Source organism: Podarcis vaucheri, assembly GCF_965113315.1.
Source record: "Podarcis vaucheri genome assembly, chromosome: 5".
Taxonomy (NCBI): domain Eukaryota; kingdom Metazoa; phylum Chordata; class Lepidosauria; order Squamata; family Lacertidae; genus Podarcis; species Podarcis vaucheri.
Window position 1 is genome coordinate 56337910 of NC_138763.1, and position 26005 is coordinate 56363914.

Here is a 26005-nt window from a genome sequence, read left to right on the forward strand (position 1 = left end):
CAAATAATTAAGCTTGCCTAAGCGCTTATCTGTGCCTTTATCTTCTACCTGTGCCCCTTTCCCCCTTACTCAGAGCTAAAATTCACCTTACTCAGGCAAAGATGCCCCGTGGTCAGTATTCCATACCTGAGCATAAAACCATAGAAACTTTGCCACTGTGCATGACCAACTTTTTACTTTGGTATCGGTGAGAAACTGAGAGGATTCCTTCGATTCCGAATTTTACTGTGTTGAACGGAGAGGTTAAAAACCATGCTGGTGTCAATGAAGCAGCAACATTATGGAAGAGAACGCCCGTGAACCCAGTTTTCTGCCAGCCTAGAGTACATTCTGTTGATCGGGTTTTGGGGGGCAGGGGAAGGAGGAGTATATTTTCTTGTTGACTTCAGACAGCTGCCTGTCCTGTTAGCAGGCGAGATGATGGGGTGCAACCAGATCTAGGAGAAAGAAGCCAGAGCATGTAGGCTGGTCTGGTGTAAGGGAGAGACAGGGCAGGAGTTAGACACTGTGCTTCTCAAACATGGGTCCCCAGCTGTTATTGGACTACAACTCCCATCATCCTTAGCTAGAACAAGTGGTCATGAATGATGGGAGGAGGAGTTGGAGGTTTTCCCATGTATGAACAGGCACACATACCTTTATAAGTTTAAAATATAGTCATACCTTGGGTTACAGACGCTTCAGGTTGCGTTTTTTCAGGTTATGGACCCGCCGAAACCCAGAAGTACCAGAACGGGTTACTTCTGGGTTTCGGGGGTCGTCCATGCTCAGAAGCGCCGAATCGCAACCCATGCATGCGCAGACGCACCACTGCGGGTTGCGAATACTGCAGGTTGCGAACGTGCATCCCGCACAGATCACATTCGCAACCCGAGCGTCCACTATATAACTATCCTTTTTTATTATTTATTGAATTTATGGATTGCTTCCCATGAAAATATCTCAGTGTGATTAACCATTTTTTAAATAATGAAAAAACCATAAATAATAAATTACATCAAATCAAAAACAGCCATGGACAATCCCCACCCCCCACACCCGCTAAACTTCTGTGCACCGCTCAGCAAACTGGTCTCAGCATTAAAAAGCTTTGAAACCACATTGTCCATATGTGGGGTTTTCTGTGCAACTATCAACTTTTCCAGCTGTGCTGATGAATATTCAGTAAGCCCATCATAAACATCCTCTTGGACGATGAAAGTCCTCCTCTGCCAAGGACAGCCCTACAAAAAGGCAGCGAGTCCACCCCCCCTCCTCTAAATACAAAAAAAAAGACTTCAGTAGCAGAACAATGCAAAGGAAAGGAATTTGGCTGAATTTTCGAACTCTTTGACAAACTACCAAACTCATACGCTGGGAACTTTAATTATAATATACAAGCAGGAAAGTGTGATAAATATGAGATTGTTGTTTGTGCATGGGAGGGGGGAGGAGAGCATGGGAACAAAGCTGTTTCTCTCATTGTACTCTGAGGCAGATATATCCAAAACAAAGAGCACATTTTCCAACACTTTTATAGGAGGACTCCTAAATCTGGAAATGCAAAACTGAGACTTAAGAAATCTGCTGTTCCGTTATTACTGATATTTAAGATAAATGCAAAAGGGAAAATGGAGACTCTGCTTCCATTTACAGCCACACAGACTTTCAAGGCTCAAGTTATGGCTGAGGAGTTTTCAGAAGGGAAAAAGATAATGCGAAGCAGCAAACACAGTAAAAACTGGTTCAAGTTATAGTGTGCCTGAAAAACAGAACTGACTACTCATGACCGGAAAGGGGAAACTGGCCCCTTTGGAGTCAGCTGGAATGAGCTCCCTCACCAGACACGCTACTCTGCTATAGGTGAGGGATCCTATGTTTCAGACTCCGAATCATATAACTAGCAGGGTAACAGTTCACTGCAGCATGAACTGTGCTTGCATCTTAGGTCACATTTACATCACACATTTAAAGCATTATGACACCATTTTAAACAGCCAGGGCTTCCCCCAAAGAATTCTGGGAGCTGCTTAGTGCTCTGAGAGTTGTTAGGAGCCCCCCTATTCCCCTCACAGAGCTGCAATTCCCAGGGTTCCCTGGAAAGACAGCTTGCTGGTTAAACCACCATCAGAACTGTAGTTCAGGGAGGGGATCTGAAGTCTCCAAAGTCCTATTTCAGCACTCTAAACCAACATGCACTGTTGTGCCCAGGGAAGGTCTCCGTAAATATAGTTCAAGCATGCACAATGTGCAAGAGCCTTTCCTGCTCAGGAAATGTCTGCACTGCCTTTGCTCTCTTACACATCCCCTTAGATATGCCCACATTGTACTGGATGCCAAGCCAAGACACCCACCCTCCATTCTGGGCAGAGGAGAAATGTGAAAAGTTTCATTGTGAGTAAGGGTGGCAGTAGCTAATACAGGTGTTTTCCTATATATGGGGCAGCTGATGGGGAAGAATACGCCTGCCTTGCACGATTTTGGGATCCCACCTCTTTTTCACCTGATTTAAATTTGCCAGCCATGTTGTCCTGTGCCATGCCACCACAGTAGCCATTTTCTGACTGGTGTTCACTGCCCTTTCTTGAAATTCCAAATGTGTCCACTGGCCTAAAAGGGTTGGCAAACCCTGCTCTAAACACTACACTACTACTCACACACTTCAGTGCTTTGAATATTCAAAAGTGCCATACGAATACTAAGTATGACTTTTATACTGATACCATCTACCCTGTGTGAAGGATGAAGAGAGAAGGGGAAACAAACAAATACAACACCAGGAGACAGGCTGTCCCCTCTTCACTATAGGGCCAGCTGGCACCATCTGCCCTGTAGGAAAGGACATGTGGTGTTGGCTCTTGTTTCTTTGCCAGTTGTTTTCTTTTGTGAGTGTATGGTTCTTGGTGTATCTGTTGTGTTTTATAAACGAGGTTAGCCACTTTAAGAAACGTAGTCAAAAAGCAGGGTATAAATCTGCTAAGTAAATAAATAAATGAACTCTGTATGACAGGAGTCTCCCCACCCCCCTAGGGAACTAACAAGGGGAATCAACAAGAGAAATCAACAAAGATCCAAGTATTGCATCCGAAGAACAAAAAGTGACAAAACAGAGGACCCAGTTCTAAAATGCAGTGCAGTAGGAACTGACTCCACAGGACTATATAGCAATGATCTTGGCCCCAACATGCGGAAGTCTACCATTACCTTGTCACCAGCTTTACTGCGGGGCCAAAATGGATGCAGCAGAAACAAACCTGGTTGCCAAAGCATGAACATGCATAGAAAAATACAATATTTCACTCAGAAGGTGTGAATTTCATTGAATAATTTAACCAGCTAAGCCCAGTTCCAATAAAAATAAAACAATACTGCACCATACTGCTCTTAACTCAAGAGTATCAAGTCACGGCATTTTCACATTGTGAAAAGCAGCCCGCATTCAACCTAACTAAAGCCTTTCAATGACTTTCTTCTATGCTGTCATATGAAAAGAATATTGCACTTGGGTGGCAAGTTGTGGCCAGACAGGACAATTGCTCCATAAAGGTCAGAGCTAATCACTCACACCTATTAATCACTCACTATTCCATTACGATTTTGACAAGATTTGCCCCTTCAGTGGTAGGCACCCATGAGGTCTCTCATTTTCCCCAGGATAGACACACTCAGCTACCTTAGCCATTTAAACTGCTTAAGCAGGCTTGCTATTCGGAAGGCCTGACTAGCTATTACCTTACACACGCACACACGCTGAGATTGAAGGGCATCATAAAGCTAAATGACAGAGACATGACTATAGTGTCTTGCCTCTTTATTGAAAGATAATTAGCTGACATGGAGGTGCATGGCTTTGAGTGTTTTTAAACCCAAAGGTATCATCTCTGCCTTGGCCTGCTTTGTGACAAGAGAATCTGAAAATGTGCGCACACAACATTAATCACAACTTAGCTGCACAGTGGGACCCACGCAAAATGTAAAACCTTTATTGGCCTTTTAAAAACCGATTAATATTCTGTGCTGAGGACTAAACTAGTCACAAAAGAGCAGCCTTTTGTTTTAGGTTCAGTTGCTGCTGAGTGCCTACAAAGAACAAAGCAAGAAGGAATTAAAAATGCAGCATAGGCTGAAGTGAGGGAAGTTGAAATGGAACCTTCCCAGGACTGTGCTTTCTGTCCATCCCCGGAAACCATTTTAGAGCCATTTGTCTTTTAAAAGCTTAAAAACTATGTAGGCTCTGTTGACTGTATGCCTGTGAATGGTGTATGTGACTCAAACTAAGCCTGCAGCCCACAAACCACTTAGTAAGGTCAACAACACAGAAAGTGATCTGAGCATTGTAGTATTATAAAGAGAAGACATTGTCATAATTAAACAAGGCCACCCTTCCTTATTGAGGTAACCTACCTCACGGGTGGCGCTGTGGGTAAAAGCCTCAGCGCCTAGGGCTTGCCGATCGAAAGGTCGGCGGTTCGAATCCCCGCGGCAGGGTGCGCTCCCGCTGCTCGGTCCCAGCGCCTGCCAACCTAGCAGTTCGAAAGCACCCCCGGGTGCAAGTAGATAAATAGGGACCACTTACCAGCGGGAAGGTAAACGGCGTTCCGTGTGCTGCGCTGGCTCGCCAGATGCAGCTTTGTCATGCTGGCCACGTGACCCAGAAGTGTCTCCGGACAGCGCTGGCCCCCGGCCTCTTGAGTGAGATGGGCGCACAAACCCCAGAGTCTGTCAAGACTGGCCCGTTCGGGCAGGGGTACCTTTACCTTTACTTTTACCTCACATTTGGGGGCAAAAACACACACACAATGGGTTGAAGCATGAACTAGTGCAGTACAATCCTATGTGCATTTACTTGGAAGTTCAATGGGGTTTACTCACACCTAAGTGTGCATAGGATTGCTCTCTCAATTATAGTACTGTAACTTGAAACTCTCGCTTCCAATGAACTGATTTTAATTAACTGGCCTCGTGATAATTTCGCTGACTTTCTATGGCCACTCAGCCAGTATTCCAGCATCGTTTCAGACTGAGAAAGCAAGAAACCTTTCCTATAGCCTTCACCATTTTCAAAACGGCAATTTCCAGATATCTTGCTCTATTGCCTATGCTTAAATTACACAGTCCTTTTCTTTATAAATCTATTTCCAAATAAAATATTTACTTTAAGCAGGAATTAAATATCTGGTTAAATGAGGTACTAAAAGTAAGGAGATTAAAATGTTTCTAGCAAAGTTGGAAAAGGGGGTCTACAAAATATTAAGTGTCACGCTGCACTTATTATGGGCACAGATTGACCATTTGTTGCCTCATCCATTATAAAACCATGACTTCCCTTAAGAACTCTGGCCCTGTCAGCATTTTCATGGTAAACTCTCTTGTCGCTTGTAAAATGTAATTACAAATTCTCAGGCCACAATAAACTATTTTAAAATTTGGCTATTTCCCATTTTAATCATCGGTCTATGGAAAATAACTAAGAGTGAAGGGTTCTAAGGAGGCTATGTAGGATGTTGGATGTAGGATGCCATGTGAGGGTTCCATGAAGCAGCTTCCCCAACCTGGTGCCCTTACCATTATCTCTAAAGGTAAAGGGACCCCTGACCATTAGGACCAGTCGCGAACGACTCTGGGGTTGCAGCGCTCATCTCCCTTTACTGGCCGAGGGAGCCAGCGTACAGCTTCCGGGTCATGTGGCCAGCATGACTAAGCTACTTCTGGCGAACCAGAGCAGTGCACAGAAACGCTGTTTCCCTTCCCGCCAGAGCAGTACCTATTTATCTACTTGCACTTTGACATGCTTTCGAACTGCTAGGTTGGCAGGAGCAGGGACCAAGCAACGGGAGCTCACCCCGTCGCGGGGATTTGAACTGCCGACCTCCTGATCAGCAAGCCGTAGGCTCAATGGTTTAGACCACAGCGCCATTCGCATCCTTTCCCCATTATCTCTAGCTCCCTATTATCACTAACCATTGCCCATGCTGCCTGGGGATATTGGGTGTTCAGCAACCTCTAGAAGGCACCAAATTTTTCTTTTGAAAACAGCAGGCAAGAAAACTCCTACCTGCGAAGGCAGGAAATGGAAGTGGACCAAGAGGGTTGTCTCTCCCCTGAAGTATCCCTCAAAGCTTTTTTTTCAGACTTCCTACCAGTGGGTGGAGACAACCCACATCATGGATCCCAACTCTCCACTACAGGAGGTGGTTATCTTCCCTTAAACAGAAGAAGTTTCCCTCTACAGACAAAAATCATTGGTCCATCTACCTCAGTACCGTCTCTATATTGACTCACAGTGACACTCTGAGTTTTCAGACAAGGATGTTTTCCATGCCTACCTAGAAATGCAAGAGATTGAATCTAATCACTCCTGCATACAGAACATATTCTCTAAAAGTGAGCCAGTGAGTTAGATCTGAAATATAGCCATCCAAAATTAGTAAATGTAACTAAGTTCCTGAATTCAACATACAATTTTAAATGAAAAGCACAGCTGCTCAATCTGAAATGTAAGGCTTATATTAAAATCTAGGGCTGTATGCAGGAACTCAGATGCCAGTGGTGTCTGAATGCATACACACCTCATTCCACAAAATCCTGAAATTTGGTCCAAAATTACCAATCTCTGCAGGAATTGTAAAGTTCAAAAATTTGAAATTTCAAAAAAAGAAAAGAAAATTATTTCCCACAAATGGTTTTGCTTCTAACATACGGCAATTAATAAAAGCCCTTTGCTCTTGTTCACTTCTACAGCGTTCCCTAGTAAGATCCATGAGAGGAGACTCACAAGATCATAATCTGTGAACATCTGAATGCTCACAGTATAAACCTCTTTGAAAAACAAAATGGAAGTTTGGAGGCAACCAAGACAAGAACTTAAGCTTGGGGTCCATGATGTGGCACCAATAGGGGCATAATGCCCGCAGATACACATTACCATGGCATCTGTGAAGACCCTCTAATTTTTAATGGAAAAAAGACCCTGAGCTTTTACCAAGGGTGGTCCTAAGTGGCTAGAATGAAAAGCAGTCATCCAAACACTCCACCTTAACCCTAACTCTAATCCTAACCCTCTCTTTCCCAATAAAGCCTTTGGCCCCTGCATAGATGTGTGTTCCTCTTGGGTTTTGCATGCTTTTAAGTTTTTTGTCTGTTCTTTAAGACTGGGTGTTTTGCCCACTTTTTCTTTTTGCTTAGTAGGGGCACTTTGCCTGTTTTGTAAGGGAGATGCTGTCTACTTTTTTTTTTTTTGCATCTGTTTTATTGGGGGCGGGGCTTGTTTGAAGATGGAATTCTAAGCATCACCAGTTTTCTTCCGTGAAATGGATCCTCTGAGGCCCCCATGACAGTTTGCTGTGCCCTTGAGCCAAAAAGGTGTCCCTGGCTTGAAAACTGTACCTTGGGAAGATTGTAAATACTTTTGTTTTCAAAAATGAGAGAGACGTTTAACTTAGCAATGGTTTTATTTAAAAACCCAGTGACAGTTTGTCTGTACACCAGCTGAAAAGGGATTTAAATGCCAAAGAGAGACCAAATTAACTAGCCCAGCAGGTTTCTCAACAGACAACGTGAGTGAGAGAAGGTCAAGAGTGAGCTTGCTATTTATCAAATACATGTCTAAACTAATTATTCAATTCAACGAAGTTGTCTTTCAACCAGTATGTGCGGTCAAACCTCCCATCCTTAAGGGTTAACTTCATTAGGGTTCACTCTGTGACAAGAATGTTGATCAGGTTTAAAAGCCTCTCTCAAGACACAAGGCATTCCACTTACACAATGCAGAATTAATACAGATTTCCTGCTTTAAAGGAACTAGCAAAGAGCAACTGTAGGAGGCAAACTGCAGCTCAAGTCTCACTTTTTATCAGGAAGAGTCACTCCAGGGTGATTTACCCTATGATTGACATGTTGGAGATTCCTTAGAATACAGCCTCACGTGGACCGATCAAGATTTACCGCATTTCCCAGAAAGTAAAATTTTACAGATGTTCAAAAATATCTGTGCAGAAGAAAACTTGCATACAAAAAAATTAACCTCTTAGCTTCCATTCTAAGTCATAAAAAGAAAATGGGGGGAAGTAGAATGGTACTACTTAGCCACGAAGCTCTAAGGGTGACCTTGGGTTTCCCACTCAGCCTAACCTATCTCACAGAGTTGTTGTTAAGATAATATGGTGGGGAGGGAACTATGTACGCCACCTTGAGCTCGTTGGAGGAAAGGTGGAATACAAATGCAATAAAGAAAGAAAATAAATAATATTTCGCTAAGCCTACTCTCTTTCCTTTTATTGACACAATGCATGTGTACAAAAGCGTACAATGTAAGAAAAGCACAAGTACATCGTCAGTTGTCTGTATTTAATATGTGGCTATACTGCAAACATGGAACTTGGGAAAACCCTCCATGTGCCAAACCTGTGCTCAAAAAAAGCAACTGCATATAAGAATCTGAAATCATGATTGTGTCTAGGATTTTTTAAAAATTAAAAACCTTGTCCCCTCTAATTCAAGCACCATCTTCCAGCCCAGCAAAAGTGCCACGTGTTCAGTTATATGCATTCTACCACGAGAGTAACAATTATTAGAACGCATGTTGCTGTAAGGAAAAGCGGTGGGAATTATGTTTTAGATGAGGCTTCCTCAACCTCGGCCCTTCAGATGTTTTTGGTCTACAACTCCCATGATCCCTAGCTAGCAGGACCAGTGGTCAGGGATGGTGGGAATTATAGTCTCAAAACATCTGAAGGGCTGTGGTTGAGGAAGCTTGTTTTAGATCAAATAAAAAGAACCCCTGCTAGTTTGTATCTAACAGTGTTACTCAACTGATGGATAAGGCTTCCATCATGGGGGGGGGGAGCAGTTTCTGCTGTTTCCCATTGTCCCCTCTCCCCTGCAGCCCCCACTCCTAATATGCTCCAGTGGGTTCAGGGACCCTCCAGAGCAGATTTAAGAAGGATGCAGGGGCTGTGGTAGTGCTGTGGGAATCACCCAAATTGCTTCCCTCATTGTTCTGCTGAAAAATGCCTTATATCAGCTGACAGGACCACAGGATACAACACAGCAGTTAGTACGGTACTTTGTAGTCTCATCTGTTGGAGAAAGAGCTGGTGCTAGGATTTTGAAGGCAATGGCCAGGAAGAGCTTATGCCCAGTTACAATCTACCAGAAGACCCTCAGTGTTCAGCCATGGGCTGCTTGCGCAATAGCAAAGACCACAGTGGCATACTTTTGGGTTGTTGAGCCAGGATTATTATTTTTAAATTTGCATACATTTTGCCCATCTAAATTTTCCAGCAATGGCATTTGCTCAGTTCACATACAGAAATTCCATAGTATTCCATGCCTTGTTACACCTGGAAGAAATTCTAGCACAGATGGCAATGTTTTAATATTATCTAGATGAGATTAGATGCTTGGGATTCTAATAACAGGCCCCCAAAACTGGGAGCTACATGCTGGTGTTTCTTAACTATGTGCAGCCTAGCTCTGCAGTTACTCATGTTACTTTACAGCACTTCACAACAGAATGCAGTTGTTTAGTCATCTGGGGCTGTGCTGGTAATACTGGGTTGTCATCGTGACTATGCTTGGCAGCAACCTTGATACCACAAGGTGCAATGGCGTGCTTACAGCAAACATATTCCGGTGTACAAATATGGTTTATTATTTGCACAACAGCAGTGCCTGAAGGCTGCTCTCAAGACTGGGGTCTCATCCATTACTATGCAAACAGCAATTAAGACAACATTATGAGACACTTCCAAGCAAAGAACTGATCATCGACACATGTAAAAGTTACTTAACCACCTTGAAAATGTTCCCATCAAAATAATGCCATATAGTGGGTTTAGTATCATCTACTAATCAAATTAACTGAATTGTTAGTAATTCATCATTCTTGAATGAAAGCACATATTCAATCAGATACTCTAAATGCCAAGCGTTTTGAAGTCCCTGAAGATGTGCCAAGACAGAAGACCCAATGGGACTCACGAGAGTCTGCTAGGTATATTCTTTCATAAATGGTGTTGCTTCATTTAAAAATCCATGCTTGGAAGTTCATTGAAGTCTGTCCTTGAATTTTAGGAGAAATATCTGAAATAAGAAGGCAGCCTACATGAAGGTGCACCTCAAAGATGCTCTTCCAGGAGTAGTACCACAAACACCAAAGAGTTCCTGAAATGTGTTAATGTTCAATTGTTGTAATAGCTTTAGGACTTCATAAATATTCTGTAAATGAGGCGCACTGTAGTCACAACCACACTGTACAGGCATCCCTGAAAGAATCCTGGGAACTGTAGTTCTTTAAGGGTCCTAGAAATTGTAGCTCTGTGAGGAGTCCCCTAACAACTCTCAGCACCCTTAACAACCTCACAACCCTCAGCACCCTTAACAAACTACAGTTCCCAGCATTCTTTTGGCTGTTAGGGTGGTATAAATGTGCTTTAAATGTATGATATGGATGTGACCCAAGTGTAGTAAACGAAGGGGAGAAAAGCTACTATACCCCCTTCCTTGGGAGTAAGCCTCATCTCACTGAACTCAATGGGTCTTACTTTGGAGTAGAGATGCTCAGAGGATATGACTGTGTGCCAGTTAAGTATTAAGATGCTATAATATTTATGTGGTGTTCTGAGAACTTTCTCTTTAAATAAAATAATATGTTCAATTTATTTGTAGTTTAAAAATCATTTTATAATAATTTTGTTAGATGAGGTTAATCCAAATTTAATCCGATCTTACACTCACATTTTTAGAAGAAGTCCCAGGCAAACTTTCCTGGGAGTAAGCCCCATTTTACACGGTGGGAGTTGCTTCTAAGTAAGTATGTGCTGGATTCTGATGTTAACCCAATTCACTAAATAATTCCTTTACAGTCACATGAAGTGTCTTACATTCTATTCTTGACTCAAGTAGTAAGCCTTAGGGGGGATGCTATGGGGTCTTTAGACCTCCCCAGAGAATAAGCATGGTTTTTTTCTCTGCAGAATGTACCATTGAAAAAAACGACAACAGCGTAAAAAAGTAGTGTTTGCAAAAGGAGCTGAGCAAATTATGGCGTTTGAATTCCATTAGCATCCCACACTCCTGCATCTCTTCTGCCACATGAAAGTTCTTATTATGCCATTAGGTTTGGAAGCCTGTTTTCTCTCTGCTAGTAATTCTCCAGTGTTCTCACATCTGAAATTGTTTCATATATGTAAACGACATTTCTGCCGCAGGAAAAAAAAATTGGTTGTTTTTCAATAATGCCACATGCTGATAAGATCCAGATTCTGTACAGTGAATATCTAATCCAGAAGCAAGATGCTTTTAAAATGCGCACTCCCTTCAAAGAGCTAATCAGAAGATAACCCCCACCCCTAAAAAGAACGAATAACTACTATGATGACCCCAAAGAGTGGATTCTTTCTTTACTACAACATTCTGCGCTGTGCTGTAGAAACATCCCTGCCACTTTAAGCCTATGATCAGGGGGCTTAGAATAGGAAACAGCCAGCAAAGCAAATTACTGAACATAAACCAAGAAGCACACAAAACCTTAAACTTTCTTTGGAAAACAAGTATAGCAGGCTGCTAGCCCTCATGGTTGCAGAGAAAATCTTGAACACATGTTGGTGATTTATCAGAAGCAAAATGGAAAATGCATTGTTTTTCCATTCTGTTTCTACCCTCCCAGAACCTTCTCCCAAAATGACCTCTTAATATTGCTAGACACCTTTTCATTCCAACTTTCCCCCCTCCACTATTCTAGTCTATACTGATGGCAGCAGCGAATGCCTGTAGTGGAGGAGGGAAAATGAACAGCATAGTAACATCAGGACACAGGATAAGTTGTTCTTCATATTATGCTGGGACTGATGAGAGTTGGAGTCCAACAAGGTCTGGAAGGCCTCTGTGGAGGGAATAGAGGACCAATAAGATATTCAGCTGCCCTTAAAACAGCAGGGCTTTAGTTGGATGCATTCCCAAGGCAGCAAGCAAGCAAGCCACAGGTGCATGCCTTAAACATGTCATGAGTCCTGCCTCTTTTAATCTCACCCAATCAAAAAAGCCATCTCTAGTGGGCTCGGCTGAAGACAGGCTGCACTATCACTACACTTCATTAAGATTTTCTTCTTCTTCTAGAAATGCATAATTCAACCGGATCACCAATGTAAATAAACTCTAAGAACTGATTCTCAATTTCTGGGTATCTCTAGGAAGGCATAATTTCATATACAAATGAGTAAGCAAAAAGAAACAGAATCAATTATGCATTCCAACAGATGGAGGAGAGGGAGGAAGCAAGCCCTAGTCTTATATGATATACAGAGGCCAAATCGCCTCAACAAAGCATCTGGGAGAGGACATGTTTCATGAACATTAGACTGATGAGATTGTTTTGACAGTTCAGTTAATATAAATGTGTTAGCTCATTGTATTACAAGATAACAGCAACTATATTAAGAATGCACTAGGCCCCTTACTGTGAGGCCCAGAAGGTGGGGGGGGATAGAGCACAGGGGCCCTCTATTCCATTCAGCATAATGCAAACTTTCTTACTCCCAATACATACGCTGTAATCGAAAACATCATCTTAAAATTCCAAAAATACCACAGTTTGAGGAACTTGGGAGTCTGAATGTCCCTAAACGAATATCAGCTCCAGAGGAGAGTTCCAAACGATTACGGCTGCAAAAACCCTCATTTGTACAAGACACAATAGCAATTTGAAGTGTTGTCATTCTTCTGTGTTTTCTTTGGCATGCACCGGCATGCAGATTTTGTTTGGATTTCAGAACACCCCCTGTAGCGTTTGCACCACAGGATTTTTCTGCGGCTTAGAAACAATAAGGGGGAAAGTCGCTAGAAAACTAGCAAGAACCAAACATACCCACAAAAAGGGTCCATTTTTCCATTAACAGCCCAACACAACACGCTACTCATGGACTAAATGTGGCTCCATATGTCTGTTTTTGGGGCCCACCAATGATTCCCTTCACATGCACCATTTATCAACTCAGTGCTATCCAAGAGTTGCCATCTTTGAATATTCACAAGTCTTTAGGACAGCTTCCCAAATTCTGGGGTGCACCTTTTGGCAGTACCTCCACAGCCCTAAAACCTACCTTTAGACACTGCATCTTTCTGGGGATGGTATCCACAGATTCTCCACCCCCCAAATGACACAAAAGATGCCAGTACTACACCTTCATGAGCCAATAATAATTGGAATAGGGGACTTGGGATGAAAGGAAATGCAACAGAGAAATCCTTAGCAGGTGCGTAGATAGTAATAAATGTTAATGCAAATCTAGTGATGTAGACATCTATGAGTCCAATAAACATGGCATTGCTCTGTCAAGTAAATTAAGATATATAAACATTAATTGTGCTGCATGTGGTTCATGAGACAGCTAAAGGTCACCCCCAATTAGTGATAAGTGGTAATAAAATGGCTTTTGTGGCCATTTTTGAGCTATGCATCTCTTTTCAATAGACTACCTGTGGACAAAATTACAATGAACAAACAGAAAGGGGTTGTTGTTTTTTCAAACAAGAGAAGCAATCTTTATGCACAATGTTGCCTTTTTTGCTCTGAAATAGCTCAGCATGAAATTTTGGACTGAATCCCAACACTGCTGTTAAATACTATGGTTTAGAAGGCCTTATTCCTCTTGAGAAATGACTAAAGCCTTATTTGACGATGGATACCCCAGTGGGAGCCCCTTACAGTCTTTTTTCATGTTACTGATGTCATGTTTTAAGACTTAGTACAGGAGATGATGACCTTTCAGAAATCAAAGCTTAGCTCAAACAAAATTCATGACGTTATTTGTAGGCTTAAGTTGTCAAACAATGAATTAAGCTCCCTATTTTGCATTAACCAACCAAGAAACAGTGCAAACCTATAAATGTCTATTCAGCAGTAAATCCCAGTTTTCAGTGGCTTTTCTCCCAGTTAAATGTGTACAGAATCGCAATCCTAACTTTCTTAAAATAGTAATAGCTTACTTGAGAGTTCTAAGGAGGAAAGCTTTGAAAATACTTGTTCTAGGGGGTCACACTATAACCAACATGGTAGTTACATATATGTTACCAATACATCCTCCTGTATTTTGTCCATAGCCACATTTTCTCCCTTAGCACTTTAGCTAAAATAGTCATACCTGGAATTAGTCACAGCATCATTCTTCTGTTGGGTCCAATAGAGCAGTATCAATGGTAACAACACAGGTGACAGAAAACTAAGTTCCTGTGTGGAAGAGTTTCCACAAGTCACACAAGTGATGAGATCACCTTGGTGCTGGTGGTACATGGTTATTTATACAGAGCCTGAACTTCCTCGGAAATTAATGACCCCATTCAAAAAAAAACACCTTAAAACAAACAAACAACAACAACAGTGACTCACCTTCAGGTTCCAAAGTGGTGTCTTCACCAACTAAATTGTATGATGGCCGAGCCAACGAAAATCCAGCCATGGTGATCACCACCAGGCAGATAAGGCAACATGAATTCCAACTGACCATCTTCTCAATGCCAGTCCCTGATCCTCTTCCATACCTCCATGTGGACTTTACTCCCATCTGAGCTCCTCTACGCAAGCATGGGCTGAAAGGAGCACCTTAAGCCTTGATAATAAGTACCTTCTTACTCCCGATTGCTGCTGGTTCTCCTAAGGGAAAAGGAGAAGGACATTTGGTGAGTTAAGGAAACCAGAATTTCTGCATTTAAATTGCAAAATCCCCAATCATGCCTCCATTTTCATCAATGGTTCAGACAAATCCAGGACCTGCTCCATTTTTTATTTATTTTTATTATTATTATTGGAGGACTCCAACACAGGAGGTTCCCTGGATTCCCGAAGTGAGTTGGAGGGAGAAGTAACATAAGCAACAGGTTGGGTAGGAAACCGGGTGCAAGCCTATGTGAGCCAAAAAGGCTAGAGAAGCACAGGAAGGATTACAAGGAAGCTCAGAGGAGGATTGCCTGGGTGTTTGCTGACAAACTTTCTCTTCTGTTGCAAATCCTTCACTCTATCAGAAACTGCTACAAATTGCACATCATTAAGCTTTAGCTTCATTTTCAAACGGATCATCTGAGGCTGAAGAAATATAGTCATAGTGGTCAAATACTAATACCATTCTTTTGGCAAAGCCTACATAAGTTTCAGTAGGCTCTGGAACATTTGTATTCAAGTTCTACATCTACTGACTCACTGAGCCAATTTAAAGCTACAGAAATAACACATAGCACCTTACTGGATGTTACTACTTTACCGCAGGCAGATGACCTCCATGCTTGAATATTTCAACACCTAAAGAATTCCCCTCACACAGAAAAGTGTGTGTGCCACTGAAAATAATACCATTTCATCATTTTCCCCTGATGGGCTCGTTTACTGTATTCAGGGAGATAGTTGTGTTGCCTAGAAGTGATAGAACACGCAATCAACCACGTGCACCCTGAACTGATATAATCAAGGAAGAGTTTTACTACGTATGTGCCATATTGCTTTTGTTTCTCCCTCTTTTATATCATAGCAACAGACAAAAAACTAAAATCTCTCGCTCAGCCTCAGGTCTCAATCTGTGAACCTGCCTCCAGGATTGTTCCAAAGCAAGAAGGAACAGCAATACGTTACTACCAATCTAACCTTCAAACACTCCTAACACTATGGCTTAGTATACTTCCCCCCTGCTTAAATTATATAACATATTCCAGTTTTCATTCTAAAAGCCAAAGTCAAATATTAAGTACTGACAGTAACCATTTTAGGTGTATCCAACTGACATCCAGTCACCAACACGGGAGAACGGGAGCAGAACGGGGTGGAACACGGGTGGGGAGCACAGGAGCCAGGAATGGAACCCCATGTGAAATGGTCACGGCCTCCAGTATTAAGTCATCAACAATGCAGAGTTCTAAACCTGAAAATGCAGATTACCAGCTCAAGGCCCAAATAACCATGCAATATTCTTTAGGATTTAAAACAAGGAGCCCATTCTCAGTTTTGAACAGATACACCTGACATTTGAAAATACTCATTCTATACATGCAAAGCAATCTTGCACATTTGCTAGGAAGTAAGTCCCACTATGCTGAATGGGGCTTATTCCTCGGTGTGTTTAGGTCTGCAGCTTTATTGAACTAGTAAAGCGCAGAAGGTAATTGCACCGTGCCATTCCATGAACATTTGCATAGTTCCATGTTTTGTTCATTGTATCCCAGTTTAAAAAAAAACTTAAGAAAAGCTATTTATAACCATCCTATCCTAAACAGTATAAAGACAGTATAAAGTCTGTTTCAGAGACCTAATCCAGCCTGCTGGTTGGTTTAATCCGTTTTATTGGTTTATTTCCTGGGGTAAAATCTTTTTTAAAACCTCAACAACTTCAACCCTAAAAAAAGGTCAACAACTTTGGTCGCCCCTTCACTTCATCAAACCTGGCCCTCTTTGAAAAAGGTTTGGACACCACTGGGTTAAAGGCAGCTTCCTATGTGCCTATGTACCTGTTGTATGACTATCTGTTATGAAGCATGAAGGCAGCATCCTCTGTTTCTAAGAAGAAGAGGAAGGAAAAAGCAACAGTGTGGTTGTCCCTCTTGCCTGGAGAGATGCAGCAGCAAAGACAGGGAAGGATTTGCTCCTTTGGAGAGGAGGAAAAGAAGTATTAATGGGACCCATGTCTTCAGGATACATGAATATTTCTTCGTGCTCTTGGGCTGAGGAGTTTTCAGATGCCAGCACATTGCTTAAGGGAGCTACTTTAATCAAAAAATATCTATGAAGTTTGTTTTAAGCAAATAACATAATTGTATACATGTGCAGGCCCATCATGTTTCATTTTACAAAATTACCACATTCTATTTTTGCGCTGTGCAAATCCTTCCATGAATTTGCATGGCAGAAGGCCAAGAATCAATTAGAGCAGACTCTCTCTCTCTCTCTTTATCAAGGTACACACGGCCAGACAATGCAAGATAAAGGTAGAGTAACTCAAAGCTCTGTTCAGGGAGAGCTAGCCTTACATGGTTTGGAAGTGTACAATAAAGTGCCCTTTCATGCAATTAAGTCTGAAATCTTCCAAACATTCAACTCCGAAGCATTCTGTTCTGGAGCAAGTGATTACAAGGCTGAACATTCTGGAGTATGTGATTTGTGGGCTGAAATGCGCATTTGTCTATAAAAGCAGTTGTCCTGAAATCGGGAACTCTGGATTCATCTTGCTGACATCTGTTACTGTTATTGCTCAACACTCATATGGCGCAGACCATACAAGGGATAGAGCCCCAGTCCAGGAGGCTTGCAAGCTAAACCAGGCAAGGGGAAGCCGGGAAGAAGTGATGCTGTGGAAATGGAGTAAAGGAGAGCCAGGTGCCAAAGGAGAAGCAGGTAACATGAGTTAATTTTACCCATGATTCCTTTTCGCATCTATTGGAGCACCTGCAGCACCTCACCCATGAAACTCAGTCCTTGGTCTCAAGCAATCCACCATGCTTTCATCCCCACTCCCCTACCTGCAGTATGGACATAACAGTGCTTCCACCAACTTAAAGGTAAAGGGACCCCTGACCATTAGGTCCAGTCGTGACCGACTGTGGGGTTGCGGCGCTCATCTCGCTTTGTTGGCCGAGGGAGCCAGCGTACAGTTTCCAGGTCATGTGAACAGCATGACTAAGCCACTTCTGGTGAACCAGAGCTGCACACGGAAACACTGTTTACCTTCCCACCGGAGCGGTACCTATTTATCTACTTGCACTGGTGTGCTTTCGAACTGCTAGGTTGGCAGGAGCAGGGATCAAGCAACAGGAGCTCACCCTGTCGCGGGGATTCAAACCGCTGACCTTCTGATCGGAAAGTCCTAGGCTTTGTGGTTTAACCCACAGCGCTACCCGTGTACCTCCACCAACTTAGCAGGACATAGAGTAGCAGAGTTAGAAGTGACCCTGAGACTCATCTAGTCCAAGCCCCTTTAATGCAGGAATATGCAATTGTGCCATTCAGGGATCCAACCTGCGACCTTGGAGCACCCACTCCAACCAGCTGACCTTGTAAAGATTGATTGAGATAACGTATGCAAAGCGCTTTGAAAAGAGAAGCGCTGTGAAAGAGAAGGGGTTGTGTACACCCACATTCAATGCACAAGAGTGTGAGAGAAGTAGCTGCAATCTGATAAATCAGAGGGCCAATGAGATACACAATTCAGCCAAGGCGACAGCTCCCACGAAAACTCTGTTGGTCTGGATGAGAACAACATTTATGAAGCACCTTAGTAACTGGACCAAACAAAAACCTCTTTTGTTCCCTCACACAAACACAGCACCCAGACTTTAGGAGGCAAATAAATCAAGCAGCCATGGCAATTATGCTCTTCTGTGCGATATGGTCAGTGATGGATTTCCAGAGGTTATCTGTCAACTGTGAAAGAACAATAGATAAAGCTATTCTCATTTTACCTATTTTGCTCTCATTCCTGCACTACCCTCTTACACTCTGAGCACAGCAATAACTCAAGAACCTTTCTTCCCTTTAGATGCGGGAGACCCAAATTCCAGTTACTACTCTTTGTTTAGCCTGTGCTCTTTCTTTCTCTCAACCTAACCTACATCACATACTGTGACTCTATAGGGGTAAGATGCAAATGTAAAGAGCTTTGCTCATTCAAAGATCTAGAAGTAGTATGTTATCATGCTGCCCACACTAGTTATCTCAAGGTATATCAGGGGAAAGTAATTATGGGCAAAATCCTTCCAGCTCAATATCTGACATAAAATTGCCAAAACTGGACAATTATTGAGACAATGTATGCTGCCCAATAGAGAAAATGCAATCTAGGTTTTCTAACGTATTACAGTGGTACCTCAGGTTAGATACGCTTTAGGTTACATACGCTTCAGGTTACAGACTCCTCTAACCCAGAAATATTACCTCGAGTTAAGAACTTTGCTTCAGGATGAGAACAGAAATCGTGTTCTAGCAGCGCGGCGGCAGCAGGAGGCCCCATTAGCTAAAGTGGTGCTTCAGGTTAAGAACAGTTTCAGGTTAAGAACAGACGTCCAGAACGAATTAAGTTCTTAACCCGAGGTACATCATGTTTCAGAAACAACACATGCAATTCCTTAAAACTTTTACCAGTAAGATCTTTGGTGAAATAAACCCTTCAGTGCACAATATTTTCTTGAAAGGTCACTGTTGATTTGATACTTAAAGCTAGAAAATGGGACTGAGTCAACCTCACATGACATATTAAAGAAACTGGTGAAATATATTATCAATAAAGGGCATGAGAGGCTTAAAAGCATGCAATCCTTTTAAATAAATTTAATTTCTATAGTTGCATAATGGTTATAGCCAACCACGGAGACCCATTTGTTCTGCTCCTACAAACCCTGTAAAGTGCTTCTCTCAAACCCATCAGTCCCTCACCAGACTACTGATGCCTTATTACAGGATTCAGTCTCTCTAAGAGTATACAAGTTACCCATAACTCTATCTTAATGGAAATATAGACTGTCAGAATTTTAAAAAGGGATATAACATGGGGCTTTCGGGGGGAGCAGTGGGAGAAGAGGAGACAGAAGAGTTTATTCTATGAAGCTGTAACAAAAGTGAGACTAACATCTTACAACATGCTTAACTTCAACAAAACTACCAGGCAAGGAACTTGAAAGTCAAACTTGACATATTTCTAAAGAGCACAATTCACTCTTTCCCTATAAGAAATTGGAAGCAATATAGCCCTTACACGTCAACAAGCCTTTGAATTACATAATTCTCACTACATCATTTCCACAGGGAACATTAGTCTCCCCAATTACGGAGTCCGACTTCCACCTCCCCAAGCATATGGGCCTCTCTAGAAGGTGGAAGGGGCGGGACCCAGACTCCAGTTCTTTCCCTTATCTTACTTGCTATAGTCGCTGCTAGATGGTTTTATAGGGAGACCTCCTACCCTGGGGTAATTATGTACCTATCTCAATGTTTGGCACACAGTCCCAGCATGCTTCTTGGCCTTCACAATTCTGGCTTCCTGACTACAATAGCATAATCCCTCCTGGAGTCTCAGGCTCAGTGAAAGCCACACGTAGTGTTTATTTTTCCCCTTGAAAGGGAACTCTTTTCTCTCTTCTATACTGCCCTATACTGGGGAAGGAGTTGTCAGCCACCCATGATTGATGGCTTGCCTGGCCACCCGCTCATCAAGTCAATTTTCACCTCAGTCACATACCTGCCCAAATGCCTTTGCCAAACTGACAAGCATGGGAAAAAACAGCCTGGGGTTGGAGCCCTACCAAATTCCTTCAAGCTGCCACATTTATTTACTTTTTTTTTTTAATGCGCACGCAAACAAGTTGTGCTTGTTCTAGAGAGGCAGTAATTAAATCCAAGCCTAAGTATTCATTTTAATCTAGCTCCATTGTTATGTGGGCAGTGTTTATCACTCCCCAGGGAGGTTGTAATTTGCAGAGAGTATGTCATCCAAATCAATACTCTGACCTGTGTATCCTCCCTAGGCATTTAGAGTACAGCCAAAAAAAATAATAATCTGTGCAAGTGTGGATCAATGTCCTCCACCAGCTTATAGAAAATTAGCTGTATAGCAATTAAGTGACAGTAGACTGGGTCTGATCGCAGGAGGAGAGTGAAGCCCCACTAACCCCTTCACACTGCCATCTTCAAAGGGATCGGCTATTAAACATTAATTCTGGACGGTTATTCGGGGAAAACAGCCTGGCAGCATCAATAGTTTTGCTTTGTCTGAACTTCCTTCATTCACTTTTCTTGGGGACTAGCGTGTTTTTCTCCAAGTCTTCTGCGGATCAGAAAGAGAGAGGGGGAAATCTGCATTTTAATTGACATTCCACAGAGGTCCAGAGGCCGCTTATTGCAGTCTATTCAAACCAAACAGGCTTTTCAGATGAAAATGAGTAAAGGCAAGTAGAAGATTTACAGGGATTTGGTACAAAAGAGACAATGGGGTTTGAAATGTTGGTGGCGCTTCACACCAGCCACATAATGGGCCCCTGTTTGAAAGGCAGTTTTATACACAGAATATATATATATATATATATATATATATATATATATGGGGTCTCGTCTTTTCCTTTTTTTTAGAGGAAGGAAAATTATGGATCACATCACTCACACACACACAACCTCCCCACGAAAAGGACCTCCTGTTCTTTTGGTTTGTGTTACTTGTACATCACGTTTCCACTAAGCTCCATGTAAATCACTTCTCTCCATATGCACAGATTGTTGCAACAGTCACTGAAGGATTCCATGTGGGGGTTTTTGGGAAGGGGGTGAGGGTTCCCCCCCCTAACTAGGTCCTTCCACAGCACTATAGGTGAAAGAATCTGCACAGGCTACAGGTTTGGATGTGTTCAGCATCGCTAAAGCCCGGTTCCCCTTCTTCCTGCAACTGAATAAACTAGATCCCCTCCCAATTCCCCCCCTCTTCAAACAAAAGCCCTTTAATGCCACGCCAATTAAATCATAGCTCTACAATTTGGGTCCTGTTACAACCGTAAAAAATCCACAATGATTCCTTTTCTTTATGGAATACATTCTGCATATCATCTTATCTGGAAATATAAACAGGGATGGGGGCTCAGCGGGGGTTTAGAGCCTAAAAAAAATCAGCTGCCAAGTGAAAACCTCTGACCTAGGAACAACTAGGCAGCTCAGCCAGCATGGGGAGGCACTCTGCACATACTCAATAGTTCATCTTGTCATCTTTCCAATGTCCCAAGCCCTGGCAACAGTTTTTTAAGCAGGTACACCTTTGCTCAGATTATGGAACTCAATAGGCTAACACGCCAGACGAGGATGAAATATGCATAACAATACTATTTAACCTTTTTTTACTGTGGAGAAGAAGAAGAGGAGGAGAAGTGGTTCTGAACTTCGCCTGCTTCTTGAAAGGAAACAACAACCTTGTCACCACCTTTGCCATCCTAAGCACTTCCACCTGGGCGCAAAGCCCCCAGGAACCCTTGGAATTTACGCACTTCCAAATCCATGTGTTAAACCGCAGCCTCGCCTGCCATGCCATCTAAACCACATCACCACGGAAGACCTCTGAGCGAAAAGCGCCGCTCGCGAAGGGCTAAAAAGTAGAGGCTGACGGCGGAGGAAGAGAGGGGTGCAAACTGTCAACTGCAAGAGGAGCGGGAAGGATTCTTGCGGGCGCCCATTCGGAAAGGAGCTCCCGCGCTCCCAGCCCTTCGGGTGGATCCAAACCCGCGCCAGGCCCCACGCCACCTGTGGGGGGCACCGATCGGACCCACGCAAAATATGGAGGGCGTGCGCTTACTACGCCTCGGCAGTTGCCACATGTCGCTCGGCGCAAACATCCCAAATGCCAGGCTGCGCAACGTCGCGGCTCCGGGAGATGCCCCGGCTTTGCAGGGGGGAAAGCTCTTGCGAATTTCGATCGCGCAAGCGGCACACACGTTGCTTCACAAATGCATAAAGCGATCGCACGGAGGTGGCCCAGGGAGCCTCACTCCTGGAGATCCTGAGGATTCCTCTCTCTCACTTCCCCGATTGCCCCCCTTTCCTTTCCTCCCCGGCCCCCCTCTCCTCTCCACTGCAAGCCAAGCCTGGTCCAATTACCTGGTATGAAAAGGCTCCGCGTAAGCGATCCGCTCTTCCTTTGCAGCAGGCGTGTGTGCGGGATGAAGCCCGGCGGCGCCCGAAGCCTTCTTTTTCCCCGCAGCGGGGAGAGGAGGAGAAGGAGAGGAGCACCTCTCCGTAAAAAAATAAAATAAAAGCCCCACGATCTCGCCTCTCCGCCTTTACTCCGCGCGCAGCCGCTCCAACCCGTCGCTGCGAAGCCCCGGACCCGCGCGGGGAGACTGGGCCACCGTCGCCCCCATCACCGCTGGCGAGCCAAACGCTGCCTTCTTTTCCGGCGCCCCCAAACCTCTCCAAAAATTAAAAAAAAGCTGGACGGAGCAGCAGAACGGGGCTGCGTTTGCTCTTTTTATTTTGAGAAGGAAAAACTAACAGGGTTGAGAAAAAGGAGGCAAGCAGTGTGTCGCGATTTTTCTTTTTCTGTTGCTCTTCTCCACTTCTCTAAAGATCCAGGTTTAGGGAGAACTTTCCCAAAAGTTGTCGTTGCTCAGAAAAAGGAAAAAGCACAGCTGCCTTTAAGTCCAGATCCAGTCCATTCAGAATCCCTGTTGCAAGCAAACTCGAAAACTTTATCAGGTCTACAAGCCCTTTCTCTCTCTCCCTCTCCCTCTCTCTCTTTCTTCCCCCTCCTTCCTCTGGTCACTCCCCCGAAGTTGAAACCTGAGCCATTTCCTGGACAGTTCCTCTGCCAATCACAGCAGTTCAGCAATAGTTGAACTCCGTAGGCTCTTCCCCTCGCACTGGAGATGCCTTAAGGAGAATAGGGCTCTCTTTCTCTTTCTTTCTTTCTCTCTTTCTCTCTTTCTCTCTGCCTCTCTCTCCCGCAACCTCATAGAAAGCACTCAGGGGGAAAACGCCTCCAAGCGGCACCACAAAACCAGCAAGCAAAGAAGTAAAATAAAATGTCATCTCTGCACACACACACACACACACACACACACACACAGCCTCCTGATGTATTGCTGATATTCACAGCCTTGACTGGAGTTTGGAAATGATGTTGGAGCCCAGCATCTTATGCGGGGCTGTAGATGCTTTAAAAAGAAGAGATTTCAGATAATTGAGTGATCACTTTTTGCCCGCTGGAATCTCCACCACCTGGTGGGCGCAGGATGACCCTCTGAAGATGTCAACACACAAACACATGCACATCAAGACCAAATAGAGCTGTTTTGTGTGGCAGCAAAGATCACTTTTGTCCAGTCCGCAGGGACATATCTTAACGTTTTGGGAAGATGACTAATCCATAATTAATTCCTTGTTGAAGCAGCACTGGGCATAAATGTTACAGATAGGTAGCCGTGTTGGTCTGCCATAGTCAAAATAAAAAAATTCCTTCCAGTAGCACCTTAAAGACCAACTAAATTAGTTCTTGGTATGAGCTTTCGTGTGCATGCACACTTCTTCAGATACCTATCTGAAGGTGCTACTGGAAGGAATTTTTTTATTTGGGCATAAATAGTCATAGAACAAAAACTGAAATGGATGCAGCATTCTGCTAGTACAGTGGTACCTCTGGTTACGTACTTAATTCGTTCCGGAGGTCCGTTCTTAACCTGAAACTATTCTTAACCTGAAACACCACTTTAGCTAATGGGGCCTCCCGCTGCTGCCATGCGGCTGGAGCACGATTTCTGTTCTCATCCTGAAGCAAAGTTCTTAACCTGAGGTACTATTTCTGGGTGAGCGGAGTCTATAACCTGAAGCGTATGTAACCTGATGCATATATAACCCGAGGTATCACTGTAACATCTTGTAGAAGCCAAGATGTGAGGGGGTTAAGGAGAAAATAGAGAACAGGAAAAAAGGGTTCCTGATAACAGGGGAGAGGAAAAAATCAGATTTGAAAAGATAACTATCTCCCTGCCTCCCACCCACCCCAACAAATTTTTCCAAAACATTGGCACACCGACCACAGATTCGTAGAGTTGGAAGGGACCATGAGGGTCATCTAGCCCAACCCCCTTGCAATGCAGGAATCTTTGACCAATGTGGGGCTTGAACCCACAACCTGAGATTATGAGAGTCTCATGCTCCACCGACTGAGCTATCCCAGTATGTTCCATGTGTCCATAATCTATTGGAAAATTCTCATGTGTCTGTTGAAATTAGTCTGTTTCTGTTAATTTCAATCTCAATGTTTAAAGGAAAACTTCCAGTTGGATTTTGCACAGAAGTCAGAACAGCCTTAGATCAACTTTCCCCAAGCTGGTGCCCTCCGGATGTTTTGGATTACAACTCCCATTCGCCCTAGCCAGCAAGGACAATGGTTAGGGCTGAGGGTGCCAAGTTGGGGAAAGACTAGTTTAGATTTTAGGTTTCCTACATGAAAACACTGGGGGGACGGGACAAATAATACATATGGAAACAGACACTTCTAAATCCAAGTTGCAACACTAAATGACCATATCATATTCATTCATTCTCACCATCTATTAAACCTAACACAATCCATCACAGAATTAGGTGTGCTTAAACCTACTTAAAGCAATGGACTTAAGTGTCCATAACTCTACATTGAATTGCTGCCATGATCCTGCAGACTGCAAGTACTCCTGAGTAAGCCAGTAACCTGAGGGGTATATCATGAGAATTTGCACAATTGCTTAACTTTCTTTATTATATTATGAAAGCATTAATCACGTTGTAACCATACCCCAAACTCTCAGTCTCCAGTCCCTCTAATATCAACCTTGGTGGCTCAGCAGGCACTAGTAGGGCAATGAAGCAACCACCCACAACACAGGGATTTATGCGTATTCAAGGGTATGGAGAATTTGTGCTCTCTCTCTCTCTCTCTCTCTCTCTGTGTGTGTGTGTGTGTCAGAGGGAGGGAGGGAGAGAGAGAGACACCCAAAGAACCTCCCCAACAAGGGGAGCAAATATGAGCAAATTCCTTTCCTTGAGACAAAAAGATAGAAACTGTCATGAAGTGATGATAAGGAGAGGATGGGAGGGAGGCTATTGATAGCTGGGAAATACAAATACAGTAGAAAAAGATAGTTGGTCTGAAAAATGCAGCTAACAATGGAGAGCTGTTGGAGAAAGAGAGGTGGGGAAAATGAGGGTTACCCATGGGACCACAGGCCAATTTCTGAGACTGAGTAGAAAGAATTTAGGAGGAAACTGATAGGAGATAGTTGGCCATCCATAGGGGAAGGAAGAGAGAGAGGGAGAGCAAAATTATGACACTGCATACTGATAAAACCACTGTACTTGAAAGGCAACAAGAATAGGAAGAAGGAACATTTCTCAAATAGACTGAAACTGTTGTCACACAAAGTAGATATTACTATCATAGTGCGAGTGTGTGAACCCCTGAACACTTTACTACTACTATTCCTGCTGTGTGCTAAGCCATGGTTTGTCTTAAGGTGTCCTCTGAACAAACCATGGTTACAGCTT

General features: G+C 43.3%; 1 protein-coding gene across 3 annotated transcripts in view; it reads right to left on the minus strand.

Annotated features, from left to right (window-relative positions):
* FGFR2 (fibroblast growth factor receptor 2) overlaps positions 1-23221 on the minus strand; it is a 115964-nt gene extending 92743 nt beyond the window's left edge. For 2 of the 3 annotated variants that reach the window (XM_082222756.1, XM_082222755.1), the window contains exons 1-2: positions 22580-23221; positions 14366-14629 (exon numbers count right to left, since the gene is read on the minus strand). In XM_082222756.1, the coding sequence (XP_082078882.1) occupies positions 14366-14540 (175 nt within the window). In that variant the 5' untranslated portion in view covers positions 14541-14629; positions 22580-23221. The remainder of the gene's footprint in view (positions 1-14365; positions 14630-22579) is intronic. The other variant, XM_082222754.1, reaches the window with a different exon arrangement.
* Positions 23222-26005: the final 2784 nt, after the last annotated feature.